This window comes from Dreissena polymorpha, chromosome 4, assembly GCF_020536995.1.
Source record: "Dreissena polymorpha isolate Duluth1 chromosome 4, UMN_Dpol_1.0, whole genome shotgun sequence".
In the NCBI taxonomy this organism is placed as follows: domain Eukaryota; kingdom Metazoa; phylum Mollusca; class Bivalvia; order Myida; family Dreissenidae; genus Dreissena; species Dreissena polymorpha.
In genome coordinates this window covers 57,834,137-57,856,151 of record NC_068358.1, presented here as the reverse complement: position 1 = coordinate 57,856,151, position 22,015 = coordinate 57,834,137, and the positions used below count along the sequence as shown (strand labels likewise).

Sequence of the window (22,015 nt, the reverse complement as noted above, 5' to 3'; positions counted from 1 at the left end):
TAGTCCCCATTTTTAAAGAGTTTCTTTTTTCTTCTTGCATAAAAGTCATTTAACAATCTGAATCGTTGATGTGGTTAGTTCTTTTATCCTTAATGTGTATCGAGTATGTTGATGCCATTGATTGAAGACTAACTGAAAAGATTATCTTTAAGGGGTGTGGTTACTTTATTTGCGCTAGGTTTTGTTTATGCACGTTTTGCAAGAGTTTAATGAAACAATTATGGTTTACTCAGTGAGATAGGCTTTAATCTACTTAAATGGTCTCTAGTAAGGAAACTTATTTATTCTTCGTAATAGTGCTTTAATATATTTACCTTAAACCTATTTATTTTAGCTTGATTGCATAGAAAGCCTAAGGCTTAATTGAAACGCTCTTGAGTCCGTTTCCTGGGACTAGAACAAGTACTTAATGTCAAGGGGAAATCTTAAGTATGCTACCACAGTGGTGATCGAATCCTTGACCCACAATCGCTAGTCGGACACCATATCCACTACACAACTGCAACCTTTATATATTTATGGATAAAGGTCAGAACCGGACTAATATTGGCAAGCTTTATTTGTGCACTTTAATATTTATTGCAACTTCTGTAAGTATAAAATGTTTATGCAATATCCTTACAAACAAAATACAGACAATAGAAATGAGCTTTCAAAAAATGTTCAAAGTAAAAAAAGAGCCTCTGCATATTTAACAATAACATAATCTAATTTAAAGACATTTTATTATAAAAAACAACCTAACAAAATGCATATCAAATACATTTTAATTTATTACACCAACAAAATCTTTAAGTCCATATTTTAAACGAATCTCAGAATTTAGGTTTCAAAGACCACATACATCACATATTAATTTCTCATCAGATGAAATATTTTAAGCTAAAGCTGTGTTTCTTGATAGCCCAATTAAATGCCATTCAGACCAGTCATAAGAAAGAAATGCATCCAAAGGTTGGACCAGCCAAATCGGTAACACTTAATATAGTTATCCTAATTTAAACAAAATCACAGCACAAAAGGATTATCATTTTTGCCATTACCACAAATGCATGGGCGAAATAATACATTGTGTTGTGCGTATTTGCACAAAACAGTGATTTCTTTTTGTTCGTTTCTGTTCATGCTTTGATATGATTGTTTTCATAATTCTTTTCAGTCATATTCATAAGCATATTTTCAAAATAAACAAAAAAAATTCAAACATGATAAGATAGAGTAGTTTGTTGCTTATAAGGTTTCCTTTGCCCCGCTTTATAAACTTATCTCTATTTCACACTAGCCTTGCATTTTATATGCTCAACGCCCACATCAATCAATGTCAGATATTTGATAACACTGTCCAAAAGACTTATTAATAAGTTTTACATCACAATGACTTCGATATCAACTAGGTAAAACATAAGAGATGGTGCAAGGCTATAACAACAAACATGTATGTGCACAAACATCTGCCCTATTCTTTCAACACCCTAGAATTAATTGACCGAACACATATATAAAGACGATTGATTGCTATAAGGTATAAAATCATACCTTTTCAATTTTATCAAACATTCGAATTCAAGGTCCTTCGTGTATAATACTTTTAAGTTAGGATACTATGTTTCAAAAGGTGAAATCCCTAAGCGCTATCCATAATCATTAGTATACCGGTACTTCAGCTTTTTATTTATTGTCTTCCATCTTTCACAGTGCTTTTAATATTATAGATAGAATCATACTTATCATAAATGTTAAACAAATAATTTTTTTGTCAGTAAAAAAAGTCAGTCATAGCAAAAATATGTCGCAAGATCCTTGATAAAACAGGACCCCTGCTTTTGTGAAAGCCTTCAACTGCTTCAAGCATAATCAATTAAAGCACCTCGAACGTACACTCCCTCACAATAGGCAACTGTCCACTCTATCCATGAGAAACTTAACGGCGTCTGGTTTACGAAGGACTCGTGGAACTTTGTACTGATTGGGTGAGCCAGTCGTGTTCTCGATCATGTAGGTACGCAGCTCTGTAAAAGTTCCCGGTCTTACGATGTACACCTTGATTGGACTTATGCTTCCTTTACGACGGAACGACGCGTAAATGTATGATATGCTTTTCAATTCCTCATCAATCTGAAATTTGTTTTAAATAAAAAAAGAAGCTCTTAAAAAACACAATTATTTGCTGCTTTAATTTAAACTCCACAATTAATATTAAAACACATGTATAAAATGAGATTATACCGAAAGGCTGGGAAAATGTAATTCTTTACTGGGCTTACACAGGTGTTCATGGTATTTATTATGTCAGTTTATAATTAGAAATTGTACGGAATTGCATTTTCACTGATGACATGTTTTAATAATGCACCTTCTTATGAATTACCAAGGGCGACCACTGACATCCAAGTTTTCTAAGGTTAAGATTGTCTCATTGCTTTAAAAAGCAGTGAACTAAAAGTCAAGGAAATATATAGAGGATATTTGTTGGATTCGATGGAATATTGATTTTATTTCATGAGTGATCATAATACCGGTATGTATTTTTTATGATCACAAGTGAATTAAAATCAATATACCATCAAATCCAACAAATTTTCTTCTTATTTTATGCTTTTTTCACCATTTATTTACATTGTTAAAGAGTATATATGGATAATTTCGCTGGATTTTTGACGTCATTTTGTTGAAAAAATGACGTAATTTCACAGTAAAACAGTGAAAAATAACGATATTTTTCTAGTTTTTTTTCACTGATATTACTCTATAAAACACCAGAAAGCATACAATAAAATGAGATACTAAAATATGTTGGCTATTTAATTCAAAGTCCCCAGTTTCTAAAAAAAAAAGAGAAATTGTTTAATAAAGCAACCGATTTTTTATTTTTTTTTACTGAAGATATTTATGTAAATAAACAATTACATTATCAAACTGTGAATTTTAGATCTACAAATGTTTACATAGGCTTGGATACATTTGGGTCATTTTAAAACACTTGATAAACTTTTACTCATTATATTTTGGTTATTTTTCCTTTATTTATACTTTAAGTTATGAAGCTTTTAGCATTAATGGACATTTAAGTGTTGAGCTACTAAACCCATATGTATTTTTACTTACTGGGATCTGTATGTTAGTTGTCTCCCCTTTCTCCAGTTCCACAAACACATGGTAGCATGGTGTGGAGCTACTCTTGCCTGTAAATATCAGGTCATCAACATCTTCATGGATAGTGGAACACACATGTACAATTCTACAAAAATACACTCACTTCACATATAAAAACTACGGTATGTAGTTATTATAAGATGATCAATGATTAACTGCATGTAAAGCATTAAAACACAAATTATTGGTTTTGCAGTGAACATATGTGACACATAACTGTTAAACAATTACATCAGTTTATTATGTTACCGCCTTCAAACGAGCATGATTTTTGCCAGCAAGTTACATCAATTAATCCAGATTTACACCCTAGTCCACACAAAATAATCAAATACATAAAAAACGAAATTTGTTATGACATACTTATTTTGGCCAGTCCTATGTTCATTATAAATTTTTGCAAGATAACACTCTTACGAAAATATTTGTGGACTCTGACTTTGGGAACATTCTAGAAACTTCCGCAATAGCAAGAAGTCATACTATACCAGACTCAATCTGATCCACTATGACGCTCTCTGCACAACAGTAGTCCACCATCTTGACACCAGATCTACGTAGGGAAGCACTCAAAGCATGGTAGAATGTGTTCTCGCTGGTCTTCTCTGCTCGCACATTCAGAAACTGGCCTTGTCTAGATATTAAAAAATTGGGGACTTATTGCCAAACTGGTGTATGTGCTAAACATACCGAGCACCAAGTATTTTATTAAAAAGCATCACCAAAGAGTCGACAGATAAAGAATGGGTTGGTTATTTTCAAATGTTTTCAGCTGAAATAAAACAACCCGAAAAAACATCAATATTTTCCTCTTAAGTGACAGCTATTTACTTGGGGTCTTCATGTTATTGAAAAACAAACTGGAGAAAAATGTCATATTAAAGATTGGCTTGCTGTTCTGTTCAATCAAAAATTGTAAATTGGTTAATATTCTGATAGCAACAGTCATTTTAATATTGCATATTTTACAAACAAAAACAGTCATCTTTTGTTGGATTCCAAGCCGTACTGGCATACTTGGAAATGATAAACTGATGCCTTAACAAAAGAATCTCTTGATCCTCTGATTACAAATGTAAAGTTACCAAAATTGATTTTAAACCAGCTTTTAATAAAATAATCAAGTCAGAATAGCTTACAATTTGGAATGGTGCAATTTTTACCAAAGTACATGAAATGAAGCCTACTCTGGAACATGGTTATGTCTTTCTAACAGATAATGTCAATTGCATTAACACGCTTTAGAATAGGACATATCCATTGAAACATTCGTACCATCTTGAAAGAAAAGAAGCACCTTATTGCATACCTCGTGATGTACATGTATTAGTTCTTTACTGGCATATACTAATTGGTTGTACTGAACTGGGAAATATTTGTGATGTACATTTCACAATAACATAATTCAAAGAGCTTTTCCAAACAATGCCCTCCCATATATCAATTCATTATTTAAGAGATAACTACCTGAATGTAGAAAAAACTTAAGGTTATACTGCCATCTCAATTTCAACATCACCATTTGTAAACAGCACAAGATAACTTATATGTGTTTGGTTGCATTAAAAACAACATACCTACATGTTGATTTCAACACGATTTGGGATTAGTGTACTGTTTGAAATTCCAATATTACAAGATTAGTTAATATTGATGAAAGAAATAGCATCATTTATTTCCACACAAAAAATCTGAAGAAAAACACATCAAATTGTTTTGTTTCCTACTGCAATTCTCTTCAGTATTGAATGCTCAAACATGTGTACCTGTACTGGAACTCGATGACAGGGCATGTGTTGTGATGTCCTACGACCGTTACAACATCCCCGAACCTGTAGCGATAGAGGCCGCTAGGGTTGGTGATCACCAGCTCATACGTCTTGTCCACCTCCACCTGGTCATGGGGTACATGAACATTAGTCTGCTCTGAGAAAAAGGGGCTTAATGAATGTGCTTAAAATTTCCTTCCAGGCTTATCAGGGGCGACATTTTACAAACATTCAACTCCTTTTCCCCCCAAGAATTTATGGATACAGATAATTGTTGAAGATTTATTTTATGGCTTTAGTATTATTTTTAAATTTTGGAAGACAGGTTGAAACATTAACTTTTTTTTAAATCAGTAAGCCGCCAAACACATTGATCATAAACTTTTATTCAGCTATTGTGGAATTTGCGCTATTCATTGGTGCTTCAACTATATTGTTTATATTTTTACCTGATCCATAAACAAAGTAGCTGGATTTTCCTCCTCAGCCGTCTCCACGGGAATGAACTCAAAGAACATGGAATATGGAGCGAGTAGATAGCGACTTGGTCTCTCCAGGGGCCAAATATTGATGCCCAAAAGCCCCTCAGAGGCGGCGTAGAGAGGTGAATACTATGGTACATCTTTGAAATGTAGATCTCTCAAGCGGTGACCATACATTTCAAACGTCCCTGAATCTGCCGTCATGACAAAGTTGAGCTTTGGCCAGACTCTTTTTGCCAGTCCCATCATTCCGTTCATTTTTGCACTTCGTAGTTCCTCAGCCCGTTTAGGATCAGGTGACATTGACCGGTTCAATTCTTTCCTAATATTATCCTCAATTTTCAGCGTTTCACTGACTTTACCTGACTCAATGTCCTTTACTAATAAGTCCCAATTCTTATCCATTGACCTGCATGCAGCATAGACCAAAGATGCAAAGTTAGCCTCCACTATTCCCAGGTTCTTGTCTTTCAGGCCAAACAACAAGTGCACATACATAGCCTCGGGCTCAGTTATGATTTCATACCCTGCCTTCGGAGTTGAATACATGCTCAAGATACGCTTCGAGTTGGCTGGAGACGAAGAGTTGGGACCAATTGGAATTCCACAATCAGCCATTCGCATTTGTGGCGTGTAGAAGAACTTCATATCTTTCTGTGAGCTACTCTGTTTTGGGAAGGCTTGCCTCATACAGTCGTATACAATGCTTATTCCTTGAGTGAAGAACGTATCCCGTTGCTTTTTGATCATTGGAATGATGGCGCTTTTTCCTGAGGTGCCAGAGGTGACGGCAAAGATGACCGGCTGATCTTTGGTAAGAATGTTTGTCTCCCCTTTCATCATTCTCTCAACATATGGCTCATAATGGCTATACCTGTTGGATATATACCTTATAAAAGTAAAACCTTCATAAAATGAGTTACATTTGATGAAATTTTTTGGGTCAAATTTCAAATCTACACTAAGTGTCCTTAACAAAAACATTATTATGGTTGGAGTCAGTAGGTGATGTAAGATGAATTTACATGAGATCATACAAATACTGATTATATTTATAAACATGTAAATGCTTATAAACAAGCATCATACAAATAGCGTCCAATACTTTTAGTCAGCGCAAAAGTCTGCCCGTCCTCATACAAACCCAGTAAAATTGCACTTAAACTAGGAAAAAAATCCATATGGCCCTCATGACTTGTAAAATATGCAGATTAAGAACCAATTTCTAGTTTACTGGTCAGTGTATTTGAATTTGAGCCAGTAATGGTTAGGAGATTACCAGACCTTGTGGCCAGTAAAGGATATGGGACTTTTGCTGACACTGTAATAGTCGCAGACCTTTAACTTCCAAGACATTAATTTCAAATGTATTGAAATAGCTAAAGCATTCGAAAGTAAAAATACTTCACAATGAACATACCTTGTCAATGGATGATGCTTGACAAAGTCATTGCGATCTTTGATCTGATCAAATTTGAACCTCTTGCCATATTCAGTGTCAGCATTTTCTTGTATCCGTTGCATGAGCGTTTCATGCTGAGCTTTCTTGACATCTCGTGTGGCCTCCTCTAGCTTCTTGCGCTTGTACCAGCCCAGCCAACTGACAGAGGTCACACTCAAGTATCGATCTACTGCGCTGAACACCATCTTTATTCACCTATAATATTGCTTTGCAATGTTTTTAATTGAATTCATATATCATCATTAGTGGCTAAACGGATTGATAAAACAAAGTTTACACAGGAATTGTGTAGATACCAACTTTTATAAACCATAAATACAATTTTCTGTCACAAAGTGATATGCTCTGTAAGTGTGTATTAAGTCAATGGATATGAAACAAATGAACTGTGATATTTGGTATTGAAACGTCTTTTTTTTGTGTCTTTAATATTTACTTTTTAAGAATTACACTGCATGAGATTGTTAAATTTTCTTTACATCCAGGATTCACAAAATCAACAGAAAACATTTTAATCACAGCACTATTAAATGTAACATACATTTATGGCAAATGTTTGCTTAGACCACTGAAAGTGCATAATTTCTTTTAGAGCTTCTTATACTTAAGGAATTAAGGGATTATTTATGTACTCAGTCAAGTGTTTAAGAGCAATTGGAAGAAATGGGCTATGAAAGCAATTTAGGATTTTGTAATCCATCAGGCATATTAATATAACACAAAACATTACAGTAGTTGCATAATTGTATATCCTGTGCAAACATGTGCGCCTGTGTATCAGGCCAATTTTGAAGCTTAATTCCCCCCTCCCCCATCCCTTTGGTTTGCAAAATTCAGAAGCGTGTGTAGGCAGTAAGCAAATATCCGACACGCAATACGCAAGAAATCCACTATTGTGTAAACAAAGATTTATATTCCTGTAATCATTACAATTATCAACTTTATTCAATTAAGCCAGCAACAAACAATGCGTTGAGATAAGACAAGAAAATGTAAAAGTAATATAAGATGTGCTGTGCATGTTGTGATATTGTTTATAAAGGTTTCATATGCATTTATCACAATTTGTTGTTATCATTCCTATTAACAGGACGATGTGTTCTTGCTTTCAATAATTATTACCCTAAGTTTAAGAGTATATGTGTAATTATATTTTATCCCAATCTCATACAAGGATTATTGAAATCACGCCACATTTGATAAATTTTAAAGACAGTAATGTGTGTTACTATGTGCCCAGTATGCAGGGAAAAATAAAAGCAGGGTCAGAATAAGGCAAGGGGAGGGGGTTCGTTGTAAACTCACTTATTAATTTGAAGTCAGTTAGTTTAAATGTTCTTAATCCTTTCTTGTTTAAATTATTGAATGAAATAAACAGATTGAAATCGTTATCACCACATTTTGAAGGCACTTTATGTTTTCACGCATGGGTTAACCTTCACTTACATAACTCTGACGCTGTTCGTCCGAATATCGTACTATCCGAAATCGGAACGATTATTTCAACATCCGCCTTTCCATGTAAATTAAGAGCTCTGAAATTTTTTAGCGCAGGATAATTATGACTGATATAAAATCACATAAACATGTCAAGAACTGTCGAGATGACAAAGTTGCTTAAGTTAATGCACACACAAATTAGGGGTGTAGCCGGTAAAGGCAGATTTTTCCGCTCACGAACAAATATATCGGAACCGACCTCACTATCCGCACTTTCTCCTTTCTTCCGATAATAGACTCTTATGGTGTACATTACGCTCATAGAACTTCTAAAGTAAAGCATTATTGTAATGAGTGTTCTGATTGGTTGATATAAATAATACAGTATCGGACAGTTTAAACCGTCCCGGACAGTTTACTAAACTGTCCCGGACAGTATAAACCGTCCCGGACGGTTTATGCGCACGAACGGTCCAAAACTTTCCTAAATCGTCCCGGACAGTTTGTAAACTATTCTTAACTGTAAACTGTCCCGGACAATTAAGAATAGTTTTGGACCAGTTCATACACCATAGACTCTCTCTCTAAATAGACGATTTTGTACCGGCGCCTATTTGTTAAAGGATGAAAGCTGAAAAAGGTGCTAAGTTCAATTTCGCCAAAATCAATGGACCGGCACGAAATTCATACTTCATCTGTACTTCATTATGTCAGTGACCTATACAGACCTATATTTGTTTGTATAGGTCCCTGATTATGTTGACTCACACGTCAAATATCAATATCGTATAACGTAAAATGAAATGCAGGACAGACAAGACTGTCCGACTGCTATATGCCATCGTACCGGAGGCATAAAAATCAGCTCAATATCTGAAAGAGTTGCGTAAAAACCCTCTGGAAAAAACGGTTATTATATAGAAAAAAATCCAAGGGCCATAACTTTGCCAAAAATCAATGGGCCCAATCGGATTTCACACTTCATCTGTAGGTCATGTAAGTATAAACATGTACTCGCATATCAAAAATCAGTTCAATATCTAAAAGCGTGGCGTAAAAATCTCCACTGGAAAACGATAATTATAGAGAAAATTTATCTTATGTCGGAGTTGTAGATGATTGCGACGGTAAATATCTGTGTTGATGACGGTGAAAGTAAAACTGTGTAGTAGAGGATGAACATTTTGTTAGGAATTTACTTTGAACTTAATAGGAGGTTTGAATTCAAAGAGAAAATACTATCGTGGTTATCATGGTTATATGTCAGGCATACTTTATGATACATTTCTTAATAAAGTATTTTGATTTTTAAAGTGTGCTTTCCTTCTTCATCAACACCATACATTGCTGAAATCTAAAGCTTTAAACATTGATGTGAATTTCACACCAACGTTTTCAGCGTTTGACTTTAGAAAGGTGCCGATTTACTTGTTATATTCAATAAATTTATATCACAAAAAATATATAAAATTCAACTTGAAAAGTGCCAAATTAAAAAAAAAACATTCGGGAGGGTAGACCCTGGTTGGGTGTTAATAAAAATTTACTTACATGTAAGTGTCTACAGGGGTATAAGGGGGGCAATGACAGCCACAGGAGTAAGGGTTTTGAAAACTTCTACACTGGCTGCCTCATGGGGAGGGAATGCATTCCACTGGATAACTGTTCTTGGGTAGAATGATAATTTATAAGTCTTTTTAGGTTTGTATGTGTCTTGAGCAATTGTTACTGCTGAGTCTGACTCGGCGGTCGACCGGAACAAGAATATTATCGAGAGGAGTAATGGCAACTACATGGTGGACAATTTTATATAGCATTAGGGGACGGAATCGTGTTCTGGGTGTTCCAATTCAGGGTGTATATCATGTTAGTTACATGTGTACTTAGCTTGTGATGTGATAAATATTGCTACGATTCTGGCTGCATGTCTTTGTATTTTTTTCCAGTTGATTTATTTGAGCTTTTGTATGTGTGGGTGCCAATCAGTGGAGCACTATTCTAATTTATGCCTAATTATTGTTTTGTAACTATAATTTTTTTACTTTGATAAGCTAATTTTACGGTTGCGGCAAAGAAATCCTAGAGCTGATTCGCATCATTAGTGATCGAGTTAACATGTTTGAATATTTCCCAATATATCCCATTTGAGGTTACTTCGGAGTGTAAGACATATTTAGCGTGATATAGATATTTTGCATGATTTACTTTTTCAAGGAGTTGATAATGTAGTTTATATGTGAAGATTACATGATTTACTTCTTAAGTAATTCTGAGGATGTAACATTTTTCAGGGTGGAATTTCATTAACCAGTCCTGCTCCAATCGACCTGCAGCTTCAATATCTAGCTGGGCCTTATGGGCGTCGAAGAGGTTGTTGATATTTGTGTAGATGATGCTATCATCGGCAAAAAGTGTTAGAGAGCTATCATGCTATATTTTATATAATCAGCAGTGATGTATGTTGACCACCTTAGTGGGCCCCAAGACAGTACCCCGTGCCCGTGGGACTCCGGAGGTTTATAATTCGTATTTCTAAAACGGTCAAAATGACGTAGACACCATCTCTGTTATGGCATTGATGAACATTCGCATCACGTTTGAAAAAGGGGCATACACCTCTTTTAAAATTGTCTTTATACCCGCAAACAATTTTACACAAAATCATTCAATGGCATATGCATGTGTGCTCTTAAATTACAACATATACATGTGCTGCCTGATGCCGTTCTGAAAGCTGTTTTTCTTCATAGTTTTTGATACAATGGTGCACATGTGGTTAGCGCGTGGCTATGACATTAATTAATGAAAACATCATTTTGAATGATAAGTGATATCATATTATAACGAAAAATCAACTTTTCTGGAATAAAAATCAATATCATATATATATATATATATATATATATATATATATATATATATATATATATATATATATATATATATATATATATATATATATATATATATATAACAAGGTATTCAACTCGAAATCACCCAATACAGGGTGCAACGCTTTGAATAACCAGCCATTACTTCATCAATTTTGCAGCGATTTTCACGATCTCGGTCTTATTCAACGCATAAATGAATTTTCTTTCTGATAATGTACATGACTTGCAATATTTTTACAAATACTGGGTTAACTTTTAAGAAATAACACGATACACAACTCGCGTGATCCACTTGACATCGATCAGACAGGATCTAAGACTGAAATCTTCACGGAGTAAAGGGCATTTTCCCTGCAAGGTTCACGGACCTCGATAACATAATTCAATTAAACGTATGAAAACACATTCTTACCGTGCTTGCCGTTGTATTATGCATCAAAACTAACTTTCCAGCGCCGTTTGAAACCTTTGTTTACATACATTTCATCTAAATGACATTTTAAACACACGAGTGATTTAATTGGTAGGCGAAGGTGTGTCGTCTTTACACCTGAAGATTTCATTCATGAATCCTGTCTGATCGCTGTCAAGTAGGTCATACGAATTGTGTATCGTGTTATTTCTTAAAATTTGACCCAGCATGTGTAGAAATATAACAAGATATATACATTTCCAGAAAGGACATTCATTTCTGCGTTGAATAACACCGGGTTCATGAAAATCGCTGCAAAAATGATGAATTAATGGCTGCTCAAAGCGATACACCGTTTTCGGGTGATTTCGGGTTGAATACCTTGTTATATATATGATAGTGAATTTTTTTTTCTCAGAAAAGTTGATTTTTCGTTATAATATGATTATTTATCATTTAAAATGATGTTTTCACTAATTAATATATAGCCACACGCTAACCACCTGTGCAATGGTGGTACATGACTGTTTGTATAGTCATGATCTTTGAGTGAGCAACAGCAGTTTGTGTACGTTTTTCCAGAGACGTAGATATCTACGTCTTTGATTTTTCGCAATTCCGCTCCATCAAAATCTACGGACTTCATGGACCTGTTATTGTTATAATAATCTATGCGCCGGATTTTCCTGCAAACTATTGTGTTTCATAAGGACAAATTACGTGCACAACATGTTTATGATATACATGTACATTCTAAAGGGGTATAAGCATATACATGTAATGGGCAACAATCTTGTAAATTGAAAATCAGTTTCTGTCAATGGACAGACAAACACTCTGACGTCCAGGGTGAATCCAGTGCATCCCCTGCCCCTAACTTTTTTTTGAGGAAAGGTTGTTTGCTCAATATGATTTTTAAGTCCTTTGCACCAGTATTTCAGTCATAATATGGCGGTAAGTTAAGCCACCTACACAACTGGTTTACGAATACTTTGGGCACACTCTTTTTGGAAGGTAACAAAGTGTTATTAAACAAGGGCTGCTTGTAAAACTTGCATGCCCCCAATATGGGCTGTCAGTTGTAGTGGCAGCCATTGTGTGAATACGTTTTTTTGCACTGTGACCATGACCTTTAACCTAGTGACCTGAAAATCAATAGGTTTCATCTGCGAGTCATGATCAATGTACCTATGAAGTTTCATGATCCTAGGCGTAAGCTTTTTTGAGTTATCCTCCGGAAACCATTTTACTGTGTCAAGTCACCGTGACCTTGACCTTTGATCTGAAAGTCAATAGGGGTCATCTGCAAGTCATGATCAATGTACCAATGAAGTTTCATGATCCTAGGCGTAAGCGTTCTTGAGTTATCATCCGGAAACCATTTTTCTAAGTTGACTCACCGTGACCTTGACCTTTGACCTGAAAATCAATAGGGGTCATCTGTGAGTCATGATCAATGTACCTATGAAGTTTCATGATCCTAGCCATAAGTGTTCTTGAGTTATCATCCAGAAACCATTTAACTATTTCGGGTCACCGTGACCTTGACCTTTGACCTAGTGACCTGAAAATCAATAGGGGTCATCTGCGAGTCATGATCTATGTACCTTTGAAGTTTCATGATCCTAGGCATAAGCGTTCTTGAGTTATCATCCGGAAACCATTTTACTATTTCGGGTCACCGTGACCTTGACCTTTGACCTAGTGACCTGAAGATCAATAGGGGTCATCTGCGAGTCATGATCAATGTACCTATGAAGTTTCATGATCCTAGGCATAAGCGTTCTTGAGTTATCATCCGGAAACCATTTTACTATTTCAGGTCACCGTGACCTTGACCTTTGACCTAGTGACCTCAAAGTCAATATAGGGTTATCTGCGAGTCATGATCAATGTACCTATGAAGTTTCATGATCCTACGCATAAGCGTTCTTGAGTTATCATCCGGAAACCATTTTACTTTTTCCGGTCACCGTGATCTTGACCTTTGACCTAGTGACCTCAAAATCAATAGGGGTCATCTGCGATGCATGATCAATGTACCTATGAAGTTTCATGATCCTAGGCCTAAGCGTTCTTCAGTTATCATCCGAAAACCATCTGGTGGACGGACAGACATATGGACATACTGACGGACCGACATGTGCAAAACAATATACCCCCTCTTCTTCGAAGGGGGGCATAATAATTTCATATATAGTATACATAGTAGTTTAAATGATGTTTGTCTCTCCAGTTAACGAATACATAAATTATGGCATATAAAACATGGATTGTGATAAGGGAAAGCCAGTGAAAAATGCAAATGTGTGAAATATAAATTGTTTTCTTTAATTATCAAACCAATTGACCAATAAGTATATTATATAACATCATAAATAATTTATCAACAAAAAATTAACAAACACAAATAAAGTAGTATGCAATGCCCAAAACCAAATTTCAAAACAACATCTGTATTTTATACATTTTTGAACAATAAAAGATCAATGTTATCAGATTTAAATGTAAATGTAAATACCATTAAAAAAAGGCTAAATTATAAATTATTATTTAGAAGACTACCATTTAAATGTAATTTTGTTTATTTATTAAAATATGATAAAAATAATAAAATATACGGTAACTAGCAAGAACCACAAGTATGCAAACTAAGTTTCAATGCATTGCACACTGGTGAACAGTATTTCCAGACATAATTTAATTATAAAAGAGTTCAGTAAAATAAATAATTTAAACCTCGATCAAAACCAACAACTTGAATTATACATCAAGAAGTGTGGTAGAACTAGAAGTCCAGCAAAAAAGCGCTCATCATTTTTTTGAAAAAACAAAACTCCCGGATTTGAATAAAAAAAAAAAATCAGTGATTTTAAAATATATTAACTGTTTAGCAGTCCCTGGACAAAAACATCACAAGTCATCAAACAATCACTTGTTCAAATACAAATACAGATACATGATTGTATTCCAAGCCGTCTTGATACTTATAAATTATAAAATAAAGTGACAACACAATATTGAAATATATAACATGAAAGTTGAAACAACAATGGCTTTTACTTAATTTTGAACTTTTTACACTCATATTGTAAAAATTGCCCTTGGCAAAGTAAACAGCATTATGTAATTTGTACTTAAGTAAACATCACCCACAATAACATCAGTAAAATCACCCACAATGACATTTGATATAAACACCTCTGAATGGATGTATTATTCAATCACTTTCTGATTTATTCAACAGAATCCGTGCTTAATATCTTGGTAAAGATCATTCCTTTTTTTCAGCATTTCATGAACATCTTTGGTCTTCAGCAAAGATGCCATGGAGAAGAGAGATTTGCCCTCCAAGGAAACTACTGAATCATCATCTGTTTTCAGTGCGTTTATGCAAAATAGCGCCAAAATAAAAGACTGGCTAGGTGTGGCGGCAGCTGGAAACAGGCTGGAGAACCACAAATTTACTTTGGATTTACCATCACTCAAGTCAGGAGCATCACTTAAAATGTTAGCATTTGTCACTCGAGCAAAGTCACTGATCACCTTTCCAAGAAATGGCAGATTTTGTATGTCATCACTGTTAGTGGATTTCTTCAAGTTCTCTTTTAAATCAAAGAAGACTGTCACAAACTGAGTTTCATTACAAAGCTGTACAGGTACAGTGTGCATGAACACATTGGGAGGGATAGATATACACTCCTTAGGCAAATCCTCGTCTGAAATTCCTAAGTGTTTCATTTCTGATGCACTTAGAGAAGTGAACTCACAGTTGCTAAGAATACAGTTTTGTCCTACTGTTACTGGAATAAGAAACTTGCAGTACTCGACAACAGCTGTGCGAGCAACAAAGGAGCTTAGTGGAAGTCGGCTATGCATTACACAACCTAAAGATGTGTCAGACAATCTGAACTTCTTGATTGGTGGAGCTTCATCATCGTGACATCTTTCATTGAGTTTGTCTCCACTCGGCCATTCTGCCCACATATTAAACACATCTTTCCCAAGGCCCAGTTCTTCTTGAAATTCGGCATCACAGCAGAAGTGTTCAATGTATTCTTTGGTTGTACCGATGTGGATGAACTTAGATGCATTCATGACCATTAACACTAATGGGGTTCCTTTCAGAAGCGTGTATATGCAGTCTCTTGTTTCCTTCAGCTTTGGAGTGCAAGCGCTGACGTTTGCCATATTGCTTGTGTACTCATTTGTGGAACCTGGTCCCAGAGCCTGTAAGAAATCCCCATAGGCATCAATTTCCCCTTGGATGGGGCCATTGGATTTGAGAAAGTTCAACATCAATTTTGTTACATCATGGGCAAAGAAAAATGAACTATCGGTGTAAGCAGCCTTTCCCTCAATTTTAATTCCTTCAGCAAAGTTCATATTCTCATTTTCCAAAACTGCGCCATTTTTAATCATTATTTCTATGCTGGGTTTCTGTAATACACGATGGCAGTTACAGCGCTGCAGTGGAATTCTCGGATCTATGAGGTCGACTTTATCAAACACATACACTCCATGTCCGACGCCTACCTCTAATGTTGAAGGATGCGCAAGTGCTGTGAAACCTTCTGAGGCAAACTCAATGCCTTCATGGTTGTTTCCAAGTGTATAAACCAGGAAATCATCGGCGCAAGTCACGAAAATCCCTGGGCACATTTTGGGAATTAATGGACAAAATGTTGCCAGTTTTATATCTAGCATTTCATACATTGAATGTTTGCCCTTAGGTATTGGAGAGAATATTTTTCCCAGTACACTTGCGCTTGGCATCCTCTGGCTTTGCCCACCGGCATGAATAAGTAGCACCCGAAAGTCAAACAGTCTCTCACTGTAGAGGTCATATAGGAACTGAAGACTGACAAATGTTGATCCACCGTTACCTGTAAAAATGCATGTATGCCAAACACCTTTAGTGAAAGTAGACTGATCAAATAAATATTGAATATGCAGGCTAATCAACATCAATAAATGCCCGTATAGTCAGTTGCAGCAGTGTTATCTGGATTAATATAAATATTTATACATGTATATGTATCTGTAACAGTTTGTATAGCTACCAGTTTAGAGCAATTTATCTTGAACTATGTCTTCTCAGGAAACTGACTTAATGAGCCTCTGTTGCAATGCAATTTTTTTCCCTATAATGTAAATGATTTTACAAACAGATTTATTTACAACACATTATAATTATGAATAAAACTTCCTGAATAAAACTTCAGTAGTATGAATCTTCAACCTAGTTTTACCTATTTTTGGACCTGGTGGGTCGGCAGTGACATGTATCGGCACATCAAATGGTAACTCCTCTCTCTCGTATTTGTACTTCAGCTGCTTATCATAGACTGCTTTTTGTTCATCATCCATTGCAGTGAGAACTATCACATCCCAGAATGGTATGCTGAAGTCCTTTTTGTGTTTGCCTGAAAAAGAATTTATTGGACTTTTATATTAAACAATGACCTCAAAAGGAAATAAGAAGTGACTTACAATACCCCTGCGCTGCTTGTAAAGTGTTCACCTTTCACCAGTTTTTTGGTCAACTCGTCCTTACCCGAAATACATAAATGTACAGAAAACAAGCAGGGGTTTTCCTCGCTTCATTGGGAAGAGGCCCTAGCCTATGGATTTTGGGAAGAAAGTGCTCATTTTGCAAACAATTCTCGCTAAAATTACTGCTTTGGGAAATGAAAAAGCTGGTGTAAGTAAGGATTTTTGGGAAAACTGCATGATTTGAAAGAAATTTTCAATTGGGAAGGGGCCTCTGTTATATAAGGCTGAAAACCCCTGACAAGAGCACTGCACAATGGGTGCCAACGCTCGGCTGCGGGTGCAGTTTTGAATAAATGAAAGCTTGTCAGAATTTTCTCCTTTTTTTTTGGAGGTCACACTGTCACAGTGAGATTTGACCTAGTGACCCAAAAATTGGTGTGGCATGGAGAACTCATCAAGGTGCATCTACATATGAAGTTTCAAAGTTGTAGGTGGAATCACTTTGATTTTAGAGCAAATGTAAAGGTTTTAGCACGACGCGGACATTGGGACAGCGGACTTCAGACGGCGGACGACGAGCTGGCTATGACAAAACATCGGGTTTTCTTCGAAAACAGCTGAGCTCAAAATGTAGCGTTGTCAGTTTTAAAGTCTTAATCAAAGAGTTGATGTCTTCTTTCTTTTCTCTTAAAGTGACCTATTCACGTTTTGATAAATTGAAAAAAAAGTTGCAAATTTTCGTTGTAGTTATGATATTATGTATGTATGTATTTATTTTGACCTTGCGGTCAAGGATAACCCATGAAATTGCGAGCACTTATTTCCAATGGGGTCCTTTTGTTTTTGCTGAAGAGAGCATTTGCAAGAAAAGAGTAATACTGAACATTTACCATGCACTTAAATATCCATAATATGCATCTTTTGAAGAAAAACCTGAAATATATAAAGCGTTACAAATGCAAAACAAATTGAAGAATTTTGAGAGTTGTGTTGTTATTGTTATACTTTGTGACATTACCAGGAATGCTTATATCAAGTATAAAACACACCACTCACTGTATGAGCACAGATGGCTGAGTATTTTATGTGCTACACTTAAACTCCAAGGGTGAATGGTTCGAGCCCAGTTGAAGGTTACTTTTTTTTCTTTCTTAAATTGTATTCTTGTTTTTCACTGCAGCGATTAAGTTCCAATCTCTTTATTTATCAATTTAAACCATCCAATGACAAACTTCAATACATGCCAAAATCTGTGAATAGGTCCTTTTAATATTTCCACTTGAAATATCTAAGCATAATTATTATAAGTTGTCTGCTGCTGTGGAAAATATGTTACGTATAAAGCTGGGAAAGTGTTGATGAAAATTGACACTTTTGGTCAATTTTTTTTTCAAGGATAATATTTTTAAAGGTTGTGAAAGGTAAGACAGATGTTATAGACAGAGTATATTAATTAATTGCCTGAAATGATTAAATTTAAATCAAATTATATTTTAATTCATAAATTTTACTCTAATCAGCATATTTTACACAGAAAATGGTGTTTAAGGTGTTATATAGAGTATGTTTACTAATTGCCTAGCATGATTCAATAATATTTAAATTAAACAATTTTAATTTAAAAAGCGTGTTTAAACAGAAAATAATCTAATAATGTCCTTTGTGTCAGTGAATTAGAAAAAATGAATAAGGTGTTGTATTTCAAGGTTGCTTATTAGTACATATAGGTGGACTGAATAGAGCATAGTTTATCATTTATATCCATACATCTGTGCAAGTTAATACATGTGTAAAAGAGAATAAATGTGTTAAAGAGAATACATGTGTAAATTTTGTTGTAATGGAATATGAATGTGCTTTGTGTTCAAAGAAAGTATGCCAAGTGCAAGGGCGAAGAATGCTACAGGTGCAAAAAAGTAAACCTAGAACATGCAAAACAAGTAAAGTACCATTCATTCCACATATACTAAAGATGACATCATTGATGAGAACCTAAGAATTATATTTTCACTTTCATAATTGTCTTCACACAATATTTGTGAAATAAAATGTTACAAAGACAAACAGGGGTTTTTCTGCTATGTAAAAAAGGCTGTAAAACAGACCCGATCCCAAGGCAAACTGACCCAATCCCAAACCAAAATGAAAAAAAATTCTTAATTCACACAAAAACATATTATGTTTTAGAAAGAAGTGACGTATGATTATTCTATATGAATTTTATTTTATAAACATCTCACAAGCAGACAAAGTATATAACTACAATTTATAAGATTTCCCCGAATGGCCAGGAAAAGGCCTGATGTGTCATATTTGTTGATAAAAAAAATCCTGATTTGGCCCATTTGTCGAAAAAAAAATCGCAAATTTGCCAATTTATCGATGAAAAAAATCCCAATTTAATCAAACTCCTAAAACCAAAATGACTAGAAAAAACCCTGACAAAGCAGTAACAAGAGCACCCCATAATGGGTGCCACGCTCGACTACGGGTGCAGTTTTGAATAAATGAAATCTTGTCTGATTTTTTTTTTAAATGACCCTAGTTACCCAAAAATGGGCGTGGCATGTAGAACTCATCAAGGTGCATCTACATATGAATTTTCGAAGTTGAAGGTGGAATCAATTTGATTTTAGAGCCAATGTTCAAAACCTTAACAAAATGTTAAGGTTTTAGCACGACGCGGACAGTGGACGTCGGACAAACGACCAGCTGGCTATGACAATGTCTCGGGTTTTCTCCGAAAACGCCGAGCTAAATATAAGAAGAAACATATAAGAATCTTCTTTCCACCTGTTATATTTAATTTTATCTTCTTTTTTTTCAGAATGATATATTAACCAATGTGCATAGTTAAAACTTATGATAAATGAGTTGTAACTTTATGAACTTTTCCTCCAAATGGTTATTTGGTAAAAGGAAAACACAAAGTCATAGGTTCTTTTTTATGCCCTCGAAGGAGGGCATATAGTGATCGGACCATCCGTCCATCTGTCTGTCCTTCTGTCACACTTTGCATTTAGGTTTCGCGTTAAGGTTTCGAAAAATGCTCATAACTTCTATGTCGCTACAGATAGCAATTTGATATTTGGCATGCATGTGTTTCTCGTGGAGCTGCACATTTTGAGTGGTGAAAGGTCAAGGACAAGGTCATCCTTCAAGGTCAAAGGTCAAATATATGGCTTCAAAGTGGCGCAGAAGGGGGCATTGTGTTTCTGACAAACACATCTCTTGTTACTTATTATTTTGGTATAGTCTAGTGTTATAATATAAATTCAGGAAGACAATGATTCCGATCAGAAGAAGGAAACAATAGACGTCAAATTTATGGAATTTGGCGTTGCAGTACTTCTTCCATATCAGTGACTGCAAGTGATGTTACTCTAGTGTATAAAGATACTTAACAATTTAAATGTATGAATATAGATTAATAATATGAAGTCAACAGATGTTCACCCATCTGTTGATGTTTTAGCTCTGGAACGCAAACTCGTGAAACAATACCGTACATTACACAAAAGACGTAACCACACAAAAAAGGTTACATATGACTATATTAATATTATGATGGGAATCCACCCTGTCACAGAGTGACGTACGATGTTGCTATTCCTGCGCTGTTTTTAATGTTTTTTACAGTTTTTCACAGTTTAAGGGTTTTTTGTCATTGTTTGCATTTCTCAAAAACAGTTCTTTGAAGCCATTTGGGGTGAAAAGTAAAGTCTGAATGCAAGCCTTGTCAAAACAGCATTACTTCAGTACTGCCCGCCATTTAATCTGCTTTATTGCTTCTATAAGATGAGGCAAAGGTCGTGCTGAGGAACTTCAGCTAATAAGGTATTAGTAACGCCAGCGAATGCCCGTGCAAGACCAGATATCCTGGCTATGGAAACTGTAAAAAGTATCTGTGACATGACTGCCGAAACAGCTCAGCACGAAGTACAAGTAATTTGTTTTAAAAATACCGGGAAAAACTGCAAAATAACTGTCCATGATGTTAAAAAAAATGTGTGTGTTAAAGTATTGCTTTGCAAAAGCTGTATTAAACTTTATGGATGTGTTACGTTTGTTTGTGTGCCTAATTGTAAATTTAGTGTCTTGAACTCATAACCAAATGAATAGATTGAATAAAATATGAGCGAGTTGACTACGGTACGATTTGACAAACATAGGTATGATTTGACTACGGTTTCACTTTGTACACCATTAAAAATCCGAAATGAGACCATCCGAATTATATATACCTTAAATACGCTTTAAACAATTTGATGTCTTGCTTTGTAATGCAGTGTATTTAATTTACTGGTTCATTACAATTACTACCTCGTATTCTTGCATAGGAAGAAATAACTTCTGAAAAATATGTCTCCATTGTGTTCGTGTCGTATCAGCAAAGTTTGTCAACAAAACCACGTCAAGCATGAGAACAACAATAAAGCGAAAGAGAAAGGGTTACACGCTTACTGTAAGCAAGTGCAATGTTACACTCCACTAAATGATTTGTTTGTATATGTCCATGATTAAAATGACCTGCAGGGGGCCGTTTCATCAAACATCGTACGACACGTTTAGAATACGATATGAATTTCAAAGAAACATTATTTTAAAAGACCGAAGCATATTTTTGTTTATGAAATTGAATGAAATTGTCTACGCTAGGTTTGTTCACGAGGGGATTCCAAAGAATGCTTTTGTGAGTATAAAAGCAGTAGAGCATACACACGCAGAGGCGGTTCTAGGGGCCATTGAATCTGCCATCGACACTATTGACCCAGGGTGGGATTGGAAGCCGAAACTGATAACAACTGGATCAGATGGAGCAAGCGTTAATTTAGAGAAGAGACAAAGTGTTGCCAAGATGCTCAGGGGCCAGGTGCCCCATTTTTTGCCATGCACCGTGTTAGCCA

The 22,015-nt window shown here is 35.3% G+C and overlaps 2 protein-coding genes across 2 annotated transcripts; both read right to left on the bottom strand.

Moving 5' to 3' along the window:
• Positions 1 to 708: 708 nt before the first annotated feature.
• LOC127879612 (GH3 domain-containing protein-like) lies at positions 709 to 8,555 on the bottom strand. The gene is given in 7 exon segments (XM_052426570.1): positions 709 to 2,115; positions 3,106 to 3,182; positions 3,642 to 3,787; positions 4,920 to 5,047; positions 5,372 to 6,278; positions 6,825 to 7,061; positions 8,313 to 8,555. Coding segments are annotated over 6 exon segments (1,716 nt in total). The 5' UTR covers positions 7,052 to 7,061; positions 8,313 to 8,555; the 3' UTR covers positions 709 to 1,884.
• A 5,372-nt stretch (positions 8,556 to 13,927) lies between these two features.
• Positions 13,928 to 21,540, bottom strand: LOC127879604 (fucose-1-phosphate guanylyltransferase-like). The gene is made up of 3 exons (XM_052426557.1): positions 21,432 to 21,540; positions 16,865 to 17,038; positions 13,928 to 16,498 (listed from the first exon to the last, which is right to left on the bottom strand). The coding sequence occupies exons 1-3, from the start codon at positions 21,478 to 21,480 to the stop codon at positions 14,853 to 14,855; spliced, it is 1,869 nt and encodes a 622-aa protein (XP_052282517.1). The 5' UTR covers positions 21,481 to 21,540; the 3' UTR covers positions 13,928 to 14,852.
• Positions 21,541 to 22,015: the final 475 nt, after the last annotated feature.

Coding starts and splice junctions, on each gene's coding strand:
- LOC127879604 (XM_052426557.1), bottom strand. CDS start 21,480: ATGGAGACATATTTTTCAGAAGTTATTTCTTCCTATGCAAGAATACGA. Junction 17,039..21,431: donor TTCCTATGCAAGAATACGAG/GTAGTAATTGTA, acceptor ATTCTTTTTCAG/GCAAACACAAAAAGGACTTC. Junction 16,499..16,864: donor CCCACCAGGTCCAAAAATAG/GTAAAACTAGGT, acceptor GCATTTTTACAG/GTAACGGTGGATCAACATTT.